Source organism: Cynocephalus volans, chromosome 4 (genome assembly GCF_027409185.1).
Source record: "Cynocephalus volans isolate mCynVol1 chromosome 4, mCynVol1.pri, whole genome shotgun sequence".
In the NCBI taxonomy this organism is placed as follows: domain Eukaryota; kingdom Metazoa; phylum Chordata; class Mammalia; order Dermoptera; family Cynocephalidae; genus Cynocephalus; species Cynocephalus volans.
This window is the reverse complement of record NC_084463.1, coordinates 43,660,052-43,680,180: the sequence shown is the minus strand read 5'-3', so window position 1 is coordinate 43,680,180 and position 20,129 is coordinate 43,660,052. Positions and strand designations below refer to the sequence as shown.

The 20,129-nt window shown below is 42.3% G+C and overlaps 1 protein-coding gene across 1 annotated transcript; it reads left to right on the top strand.

Annotated features, from left to right (window-relative positions):
- Positions 1-1,452: 1,452 nt before the first annotated feature.
- Positions 1,453-19,848, top strand: LOC134374781 (death-inducer obliterator 1-like). The gene is given in 15 exon segments (XM_063092757.1): positions 1,453-2,285; positions 3,056-3,377; positions 5,335-5,547; positions 8,821-9,038; positions 14,089-14,529; positions 14,669-14,828; positions 15,980-16,096; positions 16,240-16,290; positions 16,293-16,346; positions 16,610-16,745; positions 16,986-17,450; positions 17,453-17,477; positions 17,770-17,923; positions 18,643-18,732; positions 19,627-19,848. Coding segments are annotated over 15 exon segments (3,501 nt in total).
- Positions 19,849-20,129: the final 281 nt, after the last annotated feature.

The window sequence follows — 20,129 nt, the reverse complement described above, 5'->3', positions numbered from 1 at the left end:
GTATAGTAACAGCTCTGCTGTATGTACTGATAAGGAGCATGTCTTTGCTTTTTGTGTTATTTCTCACATTTCAAACCTATGACCTTTTCAGGTCAGCATTGCCTCCTAGATGAGAGCAGCTCAGTGTGATTTGCCCAGTGTCCCCAGCTGGCATGGTAAGCCCCCCTTTGTGTTGCCACCATCACAGAGGATCTTCTGCACACTACTGTGGGCCTGGGGTTTCCATGCTGATGCAGGGTCAGTGTTGGTGCCTGGTTTAGTTTAGTCATGTTGGGGCATAAAGGAAGGGGTGTGGTCCATGCCTCAGCAGTTTCTGGGTGACTGAGGAGTGTGTGGGTCAGGTTTGCAGTCAGGCAGCACCTACGGCTGGATAGGAAACTGGGAAGTGATAACATTTAGATGGAAGCAAAAAGAAAAATTTAGGTTGCAAGTGATCTTAAGTTGTGTGTTTTATGTTTTTAAGGTTTTCATTTTATACCTGTCTGTTCTCTCAGATGGAAAATGGCAAAAACCAGAGTCATTAGCATTTAAATGTGATTAAAGCTGGACAGCTTGGAAAAGAATTCTCATGGTATGTACTGTTTTTCAGGTTTTGTTGTTTTAAACAAGAGCAAAAGTTTCACAAACATGATCCTTTAGAACCTATTAGAAAGTGAAAAAAATAGAGAAAAGAGTTATACCTTAAAGCTATTGCCTAGGTTCATATTTTCTAAGTGTCTCAATTATCTGTTGCTGCTGACAATATCCCAGAAACTCAGTGGACTAAAACAATGCCTGTTTCTTATCTCTCAACGTTGTGGAATCTGAGCAGTGCTTCTCCCACATGGCATCCAATAGGATCACTCAGAGTTCAGCCAGCAGGAAGGCTGGACGGAGGGTCCAAGAGCAGCATCCTTCCTGGGCCTGGGTCAGGGCAGCTAAAGGCAAGGGCTCAGCTGTTCCTCTCCCCTGCATGTAATCTCCAGCAGGGTGGTCTGCAGCCTAGGACTCCAGAGCCAAGTAGATGTGGCCAGTCCCCTTGCTGGCTGTCTGTCGACCTCACTCTGTGATCCTGTCTTTACCAAACTTGTGCTGGAGCTTATTTCCTTTGTTCCCTGATCCCTGTTTTGTAAAGCCCTGTCCTTAGCAGGTAAATGGCAGCAGGACACATTTGACTTGCTGACTGTTTTTTTCCTACTAAACATTACATATGTAACTATTAAAGTTTCCTTAATGAGTCTCCTGAAATCATCTTATGTGCCACACTTCACATGCCACACTACATGAAACACTGGTCAACAGGGCTTACTTCATGCACAGTCCCACATCTTGTAGATAGAGGATTGTTCCATTTCATCCTGTTCTTATTTACATTTAGGCAGGTTGTGCTCCCTCTTGTGTGTGGTTGAGGTTGTGTCATCTTTTTGTTCAGTGGCTTGCTGGTCATGATGTGATTACATTTTCTCATTAGGTATGGAAGGTAAAGGTGACCTGAGTAGTGAGGAGGCACCTGAGATGATCAAACCCACAAGGAAAGCCCTCATCAAAACCCAGGGATTCGGAAGAACAACTGTTGCTAAGCGAGAGGGTGTGGGAGATGTGGAGGCAGGCTCACAGGGGCAGCAGCCCCCACAGCAGCACAGCCTGGCCTTGGGACGCAGTGGGACGTGGCCACAGTGCACCGAGCCAGTGGGGGAATCCCTTACAATAGTTCAGTGCCGAGGAAGGAAGAACGCTCATGTCTCCTTTGAAGATTCCAGTGAGCCAATGTCTTGTCCAGTCCCAGATGTTGAAACTGCCTTGGAAGGGAGGATAGGAAGTACCTCTGAGATGAAAAGTGGCCCCCACTCTGGTTCCTTGAGTGTACAGGAGCGAACTGCCTCTTCTGGAAAGGCCACAGGAAGCAAGGAGGAGGACACCTCCGACAATGACAGTGATGGCCTGACTTTGAAGGAGCTTCAGAATCGCCTTTGGAGAAAGCGAGTGCAAGAGCCACCTGACAGGCCCCTGAAAGGCATCCAGAATCACCTGAGAAAGAAGCGTCGGGAGGAGAATCCCACAGACACTGTGCATGACGAGGCAGGAACTACTGTCGAGAATGCTCTGCCCAGCAAGCAAGAGCCAGAGACTGTCCAGAGGGTTGTGTCCCAGGCAGTGACCAATGACCAAGAGAGTCAGCGGGAGAGGGCAGCAGCTCAGCAAGTTAAAGGTGAAGAGAGCAGGGACTCGGGCAAGCCTAAGCCTGAATGTGAGCTGCACAATCCCAACACCCTGGACCGCATGTGTCTCCAGCCTCGTAACAACAGGTGGGTCATGGGAGGACAGGGATGGGCTGCCCCAGCTTTAAAAGAAATCCAGGTGACGAAAATAGTGTTTATATTTGTTTTGATTTTAAATGTTACAAAGCTAGGCTAGATGAATAATTTGTTTATTCAAAAAAGACGAACACATCATTATCAAAAAAGGAATGAAAGGCATGCCTAGCGCCACCTGCTCTGTGGTAGCCACCCAACATGTGGCTGTTATAGTCAAATGTGGCTGTTAAAGTGATGAGCATGGGAGGAGGTGAGAAGCTCCCTGCCCCCACCCAGCCATGTGCAGCCAGTGGCTGCCGAGTAGACCACACGTGGTCTCAGGAACATGGCAGAGAGTGCTCCCCTAGACTGTACCTTGGGAGAGAGCAGAGGGCCAGGTGCAGACTGGTGGAACCCCAGTGTGGACAGGGGGGCAGCTCTGAGTCTTCGCTAGACTTTGGTGTTAAGGAATCTCTGTTGGCTTGTTGGTGGGACAAAGGCATCACTGCTGTTTTGAGGAGACATATACTGAAGTAGTTAGGGTACAATGCCTGGAAAGCCTATAGCTCACTCCAGCCAAAAAAGGGTAAACAAATTTAGTTGAATGTTGGTAAAATCAAGAGAGGAACATATGTGTTCTTTGTTCCGTTCTCTGTACTTTTATGTATATTTGCATTTTCTAAGCAATAGAATGTTAAAACCTATTGGACTTCTTAATTTGTCAAAAAGTAAGTGTTTGTCCCTCACGTCCCATTCCTAATATCACTATTTTATGATTTCAGGTTTATGAGTTGCTGTGACCGATGTGAAGAACGGTTTCGTGGCAATTCTGGGGGCGCTTCTCAGGCTCGAGGAAGGCTTTTGGAAAGGAACAGCGAAGATTATATCTGCCCAAACTGCACCGTTCTGCAAGTGAAGGATGAGACTAAGGCAGAAACCACAGATCATCAGGAAACTAAATTTAGACCTGGAGATGCTGATGACACAGAGTTTACAAGTACAGGAACAGTGGAGCAAAAATCTAGTGAAGACCGAAAGATAAAGAGGAGAGTTGAGAAAGCTGCAAATCCAAGTGGCAAGAAAAAACTCAAGCTTTGCCAGCCTGTGAGTATTTTGCCTACTGAGGTAAACATTAAGGGGATGAACTTATGGGTTCCAGACTTGCTATTGGTAGAAATATCAAGGTTGGGAAAGTTTCTGTCTTGAAATAAGCTAATTTCTACCGAGACAGGTGCTGCATCTGGGTGGGGCTTCCTGAGCTCTGCCCCCATCTCCTGCCCACACCATCTGGACAAGCATCTGTACCTACCTCATCAGCTGTTGTGCACTTAATTCTTAACAATCACTTTTATTTCCATGTTCTTGATGTCACTTATGTATTTATGTGTATCAGCAGAATTGTTTTTGAATTGCTGAAATGCGTGTGCCCTCCTGTCCACCCACACACACCATCTCGAGCTGCCTTGTGGTTCTTTTGCCATCTTGGTGTAGGAAGCCCTGAGCGGTCTTGGTGACTGCATCAGTCTGACCCTCATATTCTTGGCTCAGTGTGTCATTTCTCTGCCTTGTGGCTATTTCCTTGACTCTCCTTCCCACCTGGTTTTTATGTCCCTCTGGGACTGTGATTCTTCATCATTTTTTCCACATATGTCAGCTTCTTCTGTTGAGGAGAAATGTCACATGCTCATAATCTCCATTCCAGTGCCCATGAGAGGACGTGATTCAGAGCATGTTTCACTCTGGGCCTTCCTGAGTCCCTGGCCCACCCCTACCCTGGCAGCTTGTCCTCTAACTGGGGCCAACCAAACAGGAGGCTTTGAGGTTGCTGTGTCTCAAAGCATCTCTGCCTTATGAACACTCTTGCACTGTTAGCTGCAAGGTGGAAGTGCAAGGACTGAGCCATTTAAATAAATGTGCCATGAAAGTATTAAGAGTGACTAAATGGAAATATGACACTACTGTTAATATCACAGTCATTAAGAAAAATTAATAGGAAAATTTCTCCATTTCATCTTTATCATCAATGTGTTTTACTTAAGCTTGTATAAAATTTTATTCTAAGTAAAACAGATTCTGTGGAAGAAAAATAACTATGTTAATTATTTAATTTGAGAAATAAGTTTTCACTTAAGTACATTTGAGGGATGCCTTCATGTGTATTTTAGTCTTGACCATCAACACAGAAGCAACCAAGCGTACATCTTGTGCTGTATTAGGTTTTTGTTACTGTATACCACACTACCACAAACTTAGCTTAGAACATCACACATTTATGGTTTCAGTTTCTGTTGTTCTCAAGCCTGGGCATGACTTCACTGGGCCCTCTGATTGGGATCTTAACAGGACTGCAGTCAGGCTGTGACTCTTGTCTCATCAGAGGCTCAGCAGGGGAAAGATCCCCTTCCAGAATCCCTCATGCTGTTCAGTATATAAGTATGTCCCATGCAATTTTTGTGCCATACTTATATAATTTTTTTTGTTTGTTTATCTGAAATCCAGATTTAGTTGTGTGTCCCGTATTTTATCTAGCAGCTGTACTCAGATCCTAAACTTGGTTGGCCTTCCCAAAGCAGGGTAGCTTATTTCACAATCAGCAATGGAGTCTCCTCTCTTTAGGAAAGTCCAGTTTCTCTCTTAAGGGTCCTTTCTGGTCATCTCATTTGGGACCTTGCTTACCTGTGCAATTACTGCACATTTGCCCTATAGCAGAACCTGATTGTGGGTATGAAATCTCATCGTGTACTTGGACCTTGCTCATGCTCAAGATGGAGGGAATTATACAGAGCATATGTACCAGCGGCAGATGTCCTAAGGGTCACCTTAGAGTTCTGCCCACCACAGATGGTTTGAAGGACAGTTAAAATGTGAATACCTTGCCTCAGGGAAATACACTCATGTAGTTTGAATAAGTAAAGATAGGATTTTATTCATATTAAAAATATTATCGACATCTCTTAATTAAAAACAGTGAGCTTGGTACTACACATAGTGATTTTACACAGCATTTTAACTGCAGAAATTGGCAAGGACACTGTCTGAAGCTCCCTGTTTTGCTCTGCAGGTGGTAGAGTCTCCAGGCACCTCCCAGTGTACCAGACCTGGGCGCTCCACTGTGGTGCAGCCCAACCTGGCCTACTGCAGCAAGGACCGCATTCTTAAACATGCTGCAGCTACTATGAAATGCTTAAGTTCAGGCAAAGAACAGAAGCCAAAACCTAAGGAGAAGATCAAGATGAAGCCAGAGAAGCTCCGTCTTGCACAGTATAGTGTTCAGGTAAGCTGACTAACACCAGCCATTTGAACAACTGGAGCAAAATTTGTGTAACAGTGTTTCCCCCTGAGACTTGTTTTTTTATTTATTTGTAGAATGTAAGGGAAAGCAGGTACAGATGTACTGCAGATAGTATCACCTTTACCTTTGTCTTCCACCTTTTCCACCAATTTTTTTTTCATACCCCATTAGCTGAAATTCAGTCATATAAATGCAGTAAAGCAAAAGCAGGTAACTCACTGCTGCATGGAGAACATAAGACTTCAGGACACTGGCAGCAGTCTTGAATAAAAGAGTTGGTAGTCACCCGATGGAGTTTGTATAGAGAGTAGACAAACAGGGCAGTTGGGAGGGAGGTGAGCTCTGGACAAGTCTGTGTTCTTCATTTGAGACCTCACTCACAAGACTGTTTGTTTATTATTTTTATTCATTTATTTTTAATAGACTTTACTTTTTAGAGCAGTTTTAGGTTCACAGCAATATTGAGCAGGAAGTACAGAGATTTCCCACGTATACCCCTGACCCACACATGTGTAGCCTGTCCCATTATCAACATTGCCCAAAAAAGTGGTACATTTGTTACAGTTAATGAAAAGGATTAATACATCATCATCATCCAAAGAACACAGTTTACATTAGAGTTCACACTTTTTTGTGTATTCTGTGGGTTTGGACAGATGTTTAATGATGTGTGTCTACCATGATACTGTCACAGAATTTCATTGCCTTGAAATCCTCTCTGCCTATTCATCCATTCCTCCTCCATAACCTCTGGTCTTTTTACTGTCTCCATAGCTTACCTGTTTTTATTTATTTACTTCTTATGTTTTATTTTTTCCTAAAAGATAAATTTATTTAATATAAATACATATATTAGTAAAAAGGAAATATCTCAAATCAGCAATCACCTTTCCACCTCAGGAAACTAGAAAATGAAGAGCAAACTCAGCCCAGACCAAGCAAAGAATGTAAATAATAAAAATTAGAGCATAGAAAATGAAACAAAATAGAAAAAAATGTAGGGAAAATCAATGAAACTAAATGTTGGTAGTTTGATGAGATCCATAAAACTGGCAAACCTTTGTCTAGGTGGACTAAGAAAAAAGAAAACTCAAATAACTAAAATCAGAAATGAAAGAGGGGTCATTACAACGATATTTACAGAAATCAAAACAGTTATAAGAGAATACTATGAATAATTGTTGGTCAACAAATTAGATCATCTAGATGAAATGAATAAATTTCTAGAAACACATCACCTACCAAGACTGAATTTTGTAAGAAGCAGTTTCAACAGAACTATGGCTAGTAAGATGGGTGATTACCATTTTTTGAATTGCTGGTGTAGGACTCCCTTGAGGATTTCTTACAGGGCTGGTGACATGGTGGTAAACTCCCACAATTTTTGTCTGGAAAATATACTATTTCTCTCTCATTTCTGAGGGATAGCCTTGCTGGATATGGTATGCTTGGCTGGCAGTTTATTTCTTTCAGTATTTTCAATATGTCGGTCATCCCATTTCCTTCTGTCCTGCAGAGTTACTGTTGAAATGTTTGCTGTTAGTCTGATAAGGGCTCCCTTATAGGTGACTTGATGCTTTTCTCTTGCTTCTTTTAAAATATTCTCTGTCTTTGAGCTTTGCCAGTTTGACTATTGTGTGTCTTGGAGAGGATTATTGGGGTGAATCTGTTTGGGGATCTTTGAGCTTCCTGGGTCTGGAGGTCCATGTCTCTCCCTGTTCCTGGGAAGTTTACCATTATTATTTCATTGGATAGCTTTTCCATGCCCTTTCATTTCTCCTCCTCTTCTGGAACACCCATGATTTGAATTTTTGTGTGCCTAAGGTTGCCTTGTAGCTCTCTTAGATTTTCTTCCTTTTTTAAAGGTTTTTTTTCTTTTCTTTCTTTCTTTTTTTTTTTTTTCCTGCCTGGGTAATTTTTAAAAAGCTCATCTTCAAGATAAGAAATCATTTCTTCTGCTTGTTCTATCCTGCTGCTTAAGGCTATTCATTGTGTTATTTCGTTGAGTGAAACTTTCAATTCCATGAGTTCTGATCATTCTTTTATAAGATATTAATCTTTTTGTAAATTTCCTCCCTTATATCGTAGATTTTTTTTCTCATTTATGTTGTCTGAGTCTTCTCTTATCTCAGTGAGTTCCTTTAAGATTGTTGCTCATAATACCCCTTACGTCCTTGCAAGGGTTTCTTGCTATATACAGTCTGGTATTGGTGAGTTACTGTATTCTTTTGGTGGTGTCATATTTTCTTGGATTTTCATATTTCTAGTATCTCTATATTTATGTCTGGTCATCTGTTAGAGAATAGTTGCTGCTTCTTCTGTCACTCTAGAGTGGGCTTTGCAGAGAAGGATGTACTCTTCTTTTTCCACACTCCACTGGTGGCTTTTCTTGTGTCAATGCAATCAGGTATCTGGTAGGCTGTCTGCATGACACCTGTGCTACTGTGGTGGTCTTGAGCTGCTTTTGCAGCAGCCATGGCTGTGGTAGTGGCTGTGGTGGCCCACCCATGTGGAAGGGGTTTTTTAGTGTGCTCCGTGTCTGCTTCCAGCCAGGAGATGCTGCCCTCAGGTCCTGCCTTGGACTCCAGGTATGCTCTGCTTCTTGCCTGCTTCCAGGTGGATGAGGCTGCCCTTGGCTCCTGCCAAGGTTGTCTTGCTTTGGTACTCTGTGGAATTTGGGGAGAATTCAGGGATGGCTGGAAATCACAGGTTCTTCTCTCAGGCCTGTCCTGGGGCTTAGGTTGATGTTACATTTATGACAAGCAAAGTGTAACTAACACTGTTTGGAGAGTTTTCTTGATTATTTTCAATTGCTTATTTTACTTTTAGGTGACTTAATTTTTAAAGTTGGTAGTTTTGAATCATAGAACTGACAAAGAAGTTGTTGCTGCTGCACCCAGGAGGAGAATGGCTGCACCAAGCATGCCCTGGGCCTGGCAGAGGATAAAGAAACATCATTTGTGCTCTTCGTGCACCCTGTGTCACTGCTCTCATACCTCAGCAAGGTTACAGGGGGTCCTGTGTCAGGGATCTTCTTGTCACTCAAAAAGTTGGAATCCTGAATAAGAGGTGGGAGTGCTAAGGGTTAGCTCAATGTGCAAAGGTAGCCAGACTGCTGCTAGGCAAATGTGGTGTGCAGACTCAGGGTAGATGACCCAAAGAAGGTATAGGATTATGACCTTTCTTGCTCAGTGAAATGAAGTGGAGGTGTACTTTCTGGCCTTCTTAATAATTGGGGTTTTACTTATTATCCAGGGAGGCATTAAAAGCTCTTCTCTGCACGAGAGACCAGCTCCAGAAAAAAAAGAAGGCACAGTGAAGAAGGCGGTGGTGGCTTTTTCTAGGAGCAAATCCCTCAGGAAGGAGACAACTTGTGAAAGCAGCATGCCATCCTGGGCAAGCAACCAGAATTACAGTGCAGTAAAGCTGGAAAAGACTTCCACTGTCTCGTCATCATTGTTGTGCAAACATATGTATCACCTGGGGGCTGGCCTCCTGGACCCCTCCCACTCTCTCCAGATAGCCGTTTCCTGAGCCTGTGCAGGACTGGGGGTTGCAGTTGTGTTTTAATGCTGATCATAAACACTGGCTGCACCATCAGTGCTGGAAGGGAATGCCCATGTGCAAGATGCCTCCTGACACTGAGGATCTATCTCTAATCTCTTGGGACTTCCAGTCAGTGTTTTCCAAAAAGGTGTACAAACCTCATTAGTAAATGTTTCACCTTGATGATTAAGTTTTTAAAGCTGTTTTCCTTATCAGGCTCTGATAAGCATTTGTATTGTCTTCAGCAAAATCTGAATAGATAGACTGCCCAGCATTTAAAAGTCCTCATTGTCCAAACATCAGTTAGTCTTCTTACAGCCCATATAAAACTTAAGTTTTCCCACATGATCCAATCTCAGCACATAAAATCAGCACTTTTTTTAATATGTTCTGTGAACCTCTGCAAATTAGTGTTGCATCTGGTATTCGACTTAGGTATGCTTTTCAGGAGTTAAGTTTATCTCTGACTGGACAGGTGGGAGTTTTTTCATGTCCTACTCATATACTACACACCCAGATAACATGCATTTGAATTTTGAAGGGCATTTACTGCTGCTCTGTAGATCCCACAGTGAGTGAGGGGTCTGCTTGCCCATGTGGAACCTCAGGGTGTCCTCACTAAAGAGAAAGTGCTGAGAATTCTAAGTGTGACTGGTTTCCTGGCTCATCTCTTAAGCTATTATTAAAGATCAGACTATTAAAGGTCATACCCTGGCATGCATTTCAAATTAATGTAATGAGGATATTCCAAATAGATCCATTAAACCCGATTAGATCATGCAGCTTGTTGATTCGATCATGCATCTTGTTTCTCAGACTAATGCTGCACCGTTAAATTAAAAATTTAAATTCAATCCATCTGATACATTTTATTCTATCATAAAACTATGGTCAAATCAGTTCTCATTTATGGTGTTCATAGTGCATTTTGTACCTTATAAAATAAACACCAAAAAGATTAAATAGCCCTAGATTTCAGGATTATAAATGTGTTCTGTGTTTTCCTTTTTATTATCCTTTGAACACATCACTTGGCGGGGCGGTACTTGTCTAGGTAGGTGCTAGATCTACTGTGGTCTATATATGTATATAAAAAAGTAATTCCTTTTGGTTATGTAAGCAGCCCAAGACCTAAGAAATGGAATCCCAATTGAGTTAACCTGTTACTGTGTTATAATGAATCTCCATACACCTTAGCTTGTTTGAGCTGAGAATTTCAAGCCAGCAAATAGCATGTCTCATATGTTCATCCAATTATAGCACCTGTGCAAAACAGCACTTTTAGAGCCAATGAACAGATGTTAAAATAAGTATCCCATATCTGTGAAAGGGATTGGAGCAGTCACTTTTTCATATTCTGCTAAAGTACTTTAATTAAATTGATTATATGCACTTAACAGTAAAGGAAAGAAAAACTGAGGGGTATAAATAACCGCAGAAGAGATAATTTGGATGATTAATTTCAGTTCAGTTAGTTTTTCTCTGTATTGACCAGAATTGGAGAGCAGACCCCAAGACTCCAAGTGTGGGGGTTGCGGAGACAGTGCACATTGGAGAGAGGAAAAGATGGGGAAGTAATGTCCTACTTCACTCACCTTTTGAGAGGGGACAGGGATGGATGGAAGTCCAGATCAGAGAGGGTAATTTCTGTACTCATAGGTTTTCTCCTTTGGCCTTTCCCACTTCTTCCATCAGCTTTTCACTGACACTGATATGGCTAATTAACCTTCCCAGCACATCTCTACATCTCAAAATTGAAATTGATTGATATCTCAAATTTATAAGGGACATACATTTTAGCTACTTGCTTGTGATCATTTTCTGTTTCCCCAGAAATGTCATTTTTCCAAATGATGATTGGGAGGAGAGTAGGGTCATGGGTAAAATAATTCAAGTTCAATGTGCCTCTGCCTCTCTCTCCCACCAAACATCTCTGACTTTTTGGTAGCAGGGCACATCCTCTGAGTCCTGACAGGTATAGTGGGAGGGGGCAGCATGCACACAGCCCATCATAACTGCACCCCATGAAGACCCTTGTCTCCCTGACTGGCTGCAGAAATGCTTTCAGGGGGCGGGGTTCCTGAGGCTGATATCGGGTCCATTTCCAGTCTGTGTGACTGTGTACATTGTGAGAAGTCCTGTGGTGTAGAGCTGAGCATTGCTGCTGCTTGTGGAGGTGGCCTTGACAACATCCTCTGCTCCCACATGGCTGGTGCTGCCCTCGGTGTGTGGGCACAGGTATAGCTGCTCAGTGAACTGGGCCTTGCTGTGCAGGAAGCTCTCTGCTCCTGCTTTAGGAGGTGCCCTGCCTGTTAAAGTATCCTTCACATTCTCAAGGTGATGCGATTAACATGCAATTTTTGTAAATTTTGGGGGGGTGGATTTCTGTATAATTTCCTTAGTTTACAGACACAGTTTGCTTTTTAGTTCTCCCCAAGAAAATGGTGTTTCTCTTGTGTTTTTATATCTGTTTGCTTCCATATTGCCTCTCTTTGTTTCCACCGTTTACCCCCCATTACTCAAGGCATGAAGTGGGCTGAAAATTCTTTTCTAACGTATTTCTGCTTTATTGCAATTTTGAAATGGAAGTGCCTGGTCTTTATATTTACAGGCACAATTCCCAGTATATTGGACTCCCTAAAGTCTTGTTAAGTAACTTAAAACATTTGGGATGTGAACAGATTTTACGTAGAAAACAGATTTCTGCAGTTTAATTCTAGCTGTGGGAGTTGAAAAGGAAAACCTAAATAGCCTGCAGACGTAAACCCAGATAATTGCTTGTGTGAGTTCCCCATCTGAAAGCCTTGTCCTCCCGCTCATGTGTGTGTGCCACACAGGTGGCCAGGCACAGTGTGAAATGGATCCAGGAGAACATGTGTCCTCAAGGATAAATTCTGGCATTGGCTCCAGAAGAACATTGCATTGAAATCATGAGCAAATTTCCTTTAATAAAACAAACATATGGTAGAATACCAGATCCCATGATCGTTTTGTAGAAATTTAAAGCTGGTGGTGGAGGGTGTGTCTGTGTTTTTTTTACGAGTTGCATAAGCCATTTTCTCTGTCTCTCCCAGAGTTGTCAGTGACAAATAAATGAGGCTGGGAGTAACCAGACATTGTAAATCTAAACCAGCATTATCCTCCCAATTTGAAGAAATATCAAAATTTGTTCTGATAAAGGATTTAGCTTGACAGCTGGTTCTTAATATAATCCACATAGCTAGAATTTTCTTGAAAGCCAATAATGACATTCTTTTTGTATTTAAAGTGTCTTACTTTTAAAAATATTGTTATTAGCATATTCATTATTACAAATCGTGATTTTTCTTTATGCCCTTTACCTGACCCATCATGCCCCAAACTCCCTCCCACCCTCCATCCCCCCATCTCTAATAACCATTGGTTTCTTCTGTCCTTCTGAAAGTTCAAGTAATTGTAGTCTTTTCTGTTTCTTTGTTACTTTGCTTCTATGTTTCTTTCTTTCTTAGCACCTAGTTATAAGTGAGAGCATGTGGTATTTATCTATCCTTGTCTGGCTTATTTCACGCATCATAATTTTCTCCAGACTCATCCAGGTTGTTACAAATGGCAGAATTTCATTCATTTTTTATAGCTGTGTAGTATTCCATTGTGTACATGTATCACATTTTCCTTATCCAGTCATCTGTTGATGGGCAGGAGGTTGGTTCTATATTTTGGCTATTGTAAATAGAGCTGCAGTGAACATGGGAGTGCAGGTAACCTTTTGAAGTGATTTCCATTTCTTTGGATATATATATACAGTAGTGGGATTGCTGGATCATATGGTAGTGCTGTCTGTATTTGAGGAAGCTTCTTTGCTGTTTTCCATAGTGGCTGTGCTAATTTACAGCCCCACCAACGTTGTAGCAGAGTTCTCCTTTCCCCATATCCTCAGTAGCAATTGTTGTTAATGGTCTTTTTAATAATGGTCAGTCTAACTGGAGTGAGATGATATCTCAGTGTGGTTTTGATTTGAATTTTTCTGATGACTAGTGATGCTGAGCATTTTTTCATGTACTGTTGCCAAACAAGCATCATTCACTGGAGTCTGCACCAGAGCCCCTGCCTAGCTGAGGGGTTGCAGTGCTGATCTTTGAATTCTGGTGGACTATATAGGATTTTAATGCAATGGGTTCTTTCCTGGCATGTAAAGGTTTTTGTGCAAGTTGGGGGCTTTTGAGGGTTGTTTTTGAGCTTTTGACTATAATCCTTGTTTTAATTAAAAGCACTAATTTACTGTTTACCACGTTAATTGAATAATGACTAGAGGGCTTTAAAGGGGGACATTTAAACAGCAACATTATTATATTGTTGGTTGCCAATTCTTAGTATGGAAACATGATTGACTTTCCCCATCTTGCAAATTCCTCTCACCTTTCCATATTTCATTAATGGCATCACCTCAACGTGACTCGTCTAGTAGGACAATGTGGCATGTGAAACCACCCACCCCCGCTCAGATGTGGTTGCCACAGAGGTCCACTTTGGGTTGAATGTGCATGGATAGAGCACTCGTCTGTTTACCCTTCCTGAAAAGAGTTTTGAAACTCAAGTTTACAAAAAAATCGCACTTGAATTCTGTAGTGCTATCCCAAACCTATGTAGGGTATTTTTGTTTGTTTTTTTGGTAAAATGAAGTTTGTCTTTCAGTTTTAAAGCTCAACTGAGGAGTAAATTGAGTCTTTGAATATGAAGTTTGTTGGTCGAAGTAAAAGCTTTAATATAATAAAATAATAAAGCATTTTTCTATCTGAAATAACCCATAGTCACTATCATAAATACTGCTGACAGCCCTTAATTATGCTTCTTTTCTGAATTTTAAGATTTTAAAAATCCTTTTTTCTAGATGTATCCTATTCAGTAATGCCTAGTAAGCTCTTGCTAGTTAAGGGTGGGCATCCTTTGAAGCCTGTTCTCCTGTGTCACCCGCACACCTGCGCTCTCTCTTGCAGCCAGAAAGGCAGACGGAAGAGCAGAGGAGAAGGCAGTGGTGGCCTCGGCCTCAAACAGAAAAGCCGGCCCGGGCTGCTTGGTGGGCAAATGACCATCACCAAGACATCTCGCTCCAAAGATGTCTCCTCCATTTGCTAATGTGGCAGCAGCCAAACTGGCCATTAAAAAGGCACCCTCTAGCTTCAAGGGCACCATCTCACAAAAGCCGTGGCTCTCGGGCACCCCATCAGGTGGCACTTCTGCTGTCATGCAGACGGTGGCTTCCAGACAGTTCCCTGGATCTGCTGCTTTGGTTGGAGCCATTGGGAAGCCGGTTACAACTTCTCTTCCTGTGGCCTCTCCAGTCCCAGGACACCTTGGGACCTGGAGCCCTGCCCAGTCACAGCCCAGTTCACAAATTCGGCAGAATATAAGATGCTCCTTGAAAGAGATTTTGTGGAAAAGGTGGGCTGTTGTCCTTGGCTTTTATCTGTGGAAGCTCTTCCATGTATGGCGTGATCATTTTGAGATTGCCCCACTGTTTCAAAAATGTAATGTATCCAAATTCAAGGGGTTTATGCAGTTTCTTTTTCATTCCATTCAGAGTCAGTGACAGTGATGACTTAATCATGACAGAGAAAGAAGTAGGAAACATCACCCTTCATCTGGAGAAGGAAATGTTTAACTTGTTTCAAGTTACAGATATTCGCTACATGAGGAAATACCGCAGCCTGCTGTTCAACCTCAAGGATCCTAAAAATCAGGTGTGTGTGGTCTCTGTGTACTGCAGTATTCCTGACGCAGAAGGAAACTTGGTGTGTGTTTTCTATTAGCTGAGTTTCACAGTAATACATCAAAGAGCATTTGCAACATTTATATTCTTTCCATGAAAGTTAGAAAGTATTTTTATCCTCTGTGACACTTCTGTATGCCCCCATGTACTTGGTGTTACTTGCGGATCTTTCTGTTCCCTACCTTAAGTGGACTCTTGTCAGGGATCTCACTGGCTGAAGTTCATCTTTTATTTCACCAGATTAGCCTTTTCTAAACATTGCAGTGCCAAATCACATGCCCATCCCTTCATTGGCTCTAAAGTAAAGTACAGATTCTTTAATCTAGAATATGGGTGTGTCCATATTCTGGCTACAGACAGCCTTTTCTGCCTTATTTTCTTTTCTCTCCTCACTTGAGTGAGCCCGACAATTTGGGCTACTTCACAGTAATAATAAGGAACAGCCCCTCCAGTTCTCACCATTTGGACGGGTGCTGCAGGGCAGCTCAGCCCTCATAGCAGCCGTGGAGTGGGGGTTGTTCTCCTGCGATGAAAATGGAAATGAAATCTGAGAAGGCTGAGCTGCTTGTCTGGTACAGTCTCTTGCCTCCTGCCTCCAGGGCTCACAGTCTTCTGGTCCTCTGTGTCACTCTCTGAGCTCTTAGCTGTGCAGTAGAACCAGGGTCAGATACTCTGCATCTCAGCGTGGTTAACAGCCCCCCAGCACAAGTCATTTCATCCTGTCTGTATTCCTAATACTGTATATTTCTGACCTGTATTCCAAATTGTGTACATGATTTTGTTTTTCCTGCGGAGGTGACTTTTTATTTTTTAAAGAAGAATCAGTGCAACATGGGCCTTGCTTGACTTTGAAATGCATGTTTTCTGTGCCTCCATTTGCTCTCAGCTGGGCGGCCTGGCGCGTGCTCTCAAGGGACTGCTTTGGGAGGCAGGTGAGGTCGCGCCTCTGCAGGGCTCTGTGCAGTGCAGCCTTCCATTGAAAGCTTTGGTTTTTGTCCAGTGGTCCTTGAACCTCCAGGCAGAGCTTCTTGTGCTGCTTTGTTGTTTCTGTAGCCTCCACATTAACACACACAGATATTGTTTGAATGAATGGATGAATGGATGAATGATGTTTCTTTATAGGGACTCTTCCGTCGTGTTTTGCGTGGAGAAATCTCTTTGGCAAAACTTGTGAGAATGAAGCCAGAAGAACTTGGATCTAAGGAAATTTCCCAGAGGAAAGAGAAACTGATGACATCTGTGAGTACTGACTCAGAATGGCTGCTTCAGATACCAGAGACTTAACTTTACCAGAAGTCAAATAATACACTGTTTGCAGGAGTGATATGCTTTCCTCCTGGAAAACAAGGTGGAGGGCTTGATTTTTGTCTTTTTTATTTTAGGTGATAGAATCCAGAACTAAATTGTGCCATGAAGGCAAAAAGACTGACATTAAAAACAGGAAACCATTCCCAGTATAAAAGATTCTACACCCATGTCAGACTTAGGTGTGAGCATTTGGTATTTTCGAAGTTCAGAAAAGGTAGAGTAAAATTTCTCCATTCAAAATGTTTTTAGGTGTCTTAAATTATTGGGCAGGACACTGAGCTTATAACAAATATATATAATTTCATTACTTCTCAAATACTTGTATCCAGTGGTCCTTTTTTTTTCTTGTAGTGCTTCTTAATCACATCCACCTTTTTTCACGTGTGCTGTTAATTTGGAAATGGCATTGGAAAATAAATTACCTACCTTTTTTTTTTCTTTGAGGAACAGCAAGAATCAGTACAAACTGACCCTGAAAAAAGCCCCCAGCCCCTTCTGGATGTCCGTAGCAGTTTGTTGAAAGACACAAGAAGCCAGCATGAGGCGCATCTTTTCAATCTAAATTGTAAAATCTGTACCGGTGAGCATAATTTTGGGATCCCATTAAACTGGATTTTGCTTAAAATCACTAATCCTTCCAAATGCGATGTTAAACCAAAAAAAAAGGGAGGGGGGTAGAATGGACTACTGGAGTTTATGCAGTTAGCTCCTCTCTTTGCATTGTTGCTTTTGGGTTCTCGTAAGCAATTACCTGCTCGTGAGCACGCTGTGCTCTTGGATGTGTCAGATTTCTCTCCATGTCTTTCCTCATCTACCTCAGGTCAGATTTCCTCATCAGAAGATGAGCCACCTCTGAAAAAACAGAAATTGTTGGCTTCTGCTAAGAAAGAAGACTTAAAATCCAAGTGTGTCAGCTCTCCATCTGATCCAGTCCCTAACTCAGCTGATGAAGGAACACCAGGAACTCTGCCCAGAAATGCTTCTAAGCCAGACCTGGAAAGAGCTTCTCATTCCAACCTGGAGAGAAAGTATTTCCCTGGGCCCCCAGGAGATGTCATTCTTGAGCTCTCCCCAGTGGAAGGCCGTGGGGATGCAGTGGTCACCACTGTCACTATGTCCAGCTGGGACTCCAGGACTGGTCCAAGTGGATCATGCACAGTGACAGCCTCCATACCAGCCCAGCCAGACAGTGCCCATGTGGTAGAAACCAAACAAGACACACTGATGCCTGCTTTGACTTCTTTGGCGGTGCCCAGGTTCATACTGGCTAAGCTGTCCTCATCCCCTTGTCAGTTCCATCACAGAATATCAGGTGTGTATTTCAGATATAGTCTGAAAGAGCCAATGAAGTTTTCTTTTGAACTAATGAACGGAAAGGCAATTGGTGATTTCAACTCTGAGTTTTACTCAGAAATACAATTCAGTTTGTTCTTCTCTTACCAAAATGTCTATTTATATCATTATGATTAAAGCATTTATTGGCAAAAGTAAGCTACCAAAACTTGTAGGAATTCACTTTTACTTTTAAACACACGGTCTTCATTGTTTTGAAATTCTAATTGTACAAGAGAGATTTCCTTATTTTTCATGGTTTTGTTTTACAGTGTCTCAGAGTCACGTTCCTCTCCAGAAGGAGATACGACCCACTTTTTATCTCAACTCAGCACCATTTGGAAAGGATTTATTAACATGAAAAGTGTAGCAAAATTTGTCACTAAGGCATATCCTGTCTCTGGGTGTTTTGATTATCTCAGTGAGGTTAGTACCAAAAGTATGTGTGTGTGCTTGTGTGTATGTGTCTTTCACAGGAGTTCCTCTACTACAGGCAGACATGTGACACTCTTACGCTGGCTGCCTGGGTAACTTAAATACCTCCAAAGGCAAGATAATGGTTGCCATAGTGGGTCAGCAGGTCATGCAGTTTGCACAGAGCAGAAATTTGACTGAGCAGTTGGGCAGCCCAGTGATCTGTTTAGCAGTGATCTGTTTAGCAAGGGCATTTACCACACGTGTGTGCCCAGCCACCAGCATGGCCAGGCGTCTGTAACCTGCATAGTGTGTGTGGCAGGTGTAACCCCCTGATAGGTCTTTCATTTTTCAAAGTTAACAAAGATGGCACTAGAATTTATGACCTTGGGAAGGAGTGGCAAGTCAGTTATCCTGGTAATAACTGAATCATTACTGTATGTGTGTGTGTGTGTGTGTGTGTGTGTTCACAAAAGATAACGTAAAAAGGTCGGGCAGCATTTTCTAAACAATGCTGTTTGTCAGAAGTTTATTACACCACCTTTGGGTTTGGGAGCTTGTAATCCTGGATGGTAGTTCACCAGTCAGTATTTAATACGGTTATCACCATTTTCCTTGGAATTGTTGTTTTCTTGAATTTTGGGTTGTTTGGTGCCTTCATGTTACTATATTAGTCTCTTTTTGAACACTAGAGTTTCACAGGTGATTTACTCAAAGTACTTTTTATTTAGGACTTGCCCAACACAATTCACATCGGTGGGAGGATCGCACCGAAGATGGTTTGGGATTATGTTGGTGAACTCAAGTCTTCTGTGTCTAAGGTATCTGCTTATAGTATAGTCTCTGCAACAATGGAACATAGAGCTTATTTAAACATCTTTTTTAACGTTTCATTTTGATGGTTAACACTTGACATGTCAGCCTGCAACTTACTAGATACTTTCAGGTGAATGTTAAAATAAGTTTATATAGTTACATTCCTGTGTGATGGTGTGTTTGAGAAATATGGTGATAGAAGGGTTTTTTTTCCTTTACTGTAATCATATGATTGCATTTTAGTAAAAAAATGTAAAAACTTTATTTCCTCATTTTCATTTTTATTTTTTTATGATTGAAGGAGTACAATGGGAATTTGGAGGTGATCTGGCAAAAGGCACCGAGCCTAGGCTCTTGAATGGGTTTTGGTTTTCTGGGAACCCCTGAGGTTTAGCTACAGCTGCGTGTGTCTGTATGTACAGTTTTCCATCAGATTCCCAAAAGGGTTTAGACCCTGTGCCTAGTTTAACCCTCCCATGTGGAGACACACAGGGAATGGCTGCAGATCGTGCAGCTGCTCACCGTGCCCACAGTCGCTGTGCATGCGGGAAAGCTTACACGTTGCTCCAGACGCAGCTAAGCCTACACCTTACATGGCCTGTGCCTCTCACAGGACAGTTCTCTGAAATCGAGGCTGTGAGTGGAAGTCATTTTAAAGGGTCTCCTGCTGAAACAAAAATTTGAGTCGGGAAGTCGGATGCTTGATTGTGAGTTTCTTTTATTACATTATCTCATTGTTTCAAATGTTGGACAATAAGGCTATGAAAATCAAAATCAGAATTGCTAAAATCTCCCATTTCAGGCTGTACTTTTGAGGTTTGGGTACAAATTTTAAAGCAGATGCTTTCCTCGCATGGCCACAGGTGAAGGCTTTCCCCTGTCCTCTGTTTGCATTGTAGGAGCTCTGTCTGATCCGCTTTCACCCCCTGACAGAGGAAGAAGAGGTTGCCTACGTTTCTCTCTACTCCTACTTGAGCAGTCGTGGCCGTTTTGGTGTTGTACCTAATAAGACCAGGCACATCAAGAACCTCTACCTCATCCCACTGGGTGCTAAGGACCCTATTCCATCCTCACTCTTGCCCTTTGAGGGACCAGGTAAGCACCAACTTTCTGGGTGGTGATGAGGAACATCTGATACCCACCCCTTTTCTCCCCCTGACATGGAGTCCTGCTGAGTTGTCGCAACGTAGATCTGTCATATCCAACCATGAGTCTCTGGGAACAGAATTGTGAAATACAGATGAAGCCATGTTTAGCAGAATAATTCATCCTGTAGGGTAGAGGAGTGTGACACTAGGAGGGCCCCTTGTTTGTAGCATAAATTATCTCTGAAAAGTTGTATATGAAGGAAAAGGCCCACAGCTCACAATCAGCCTGTCATGGCCTCAGATCAGTGGGTTGA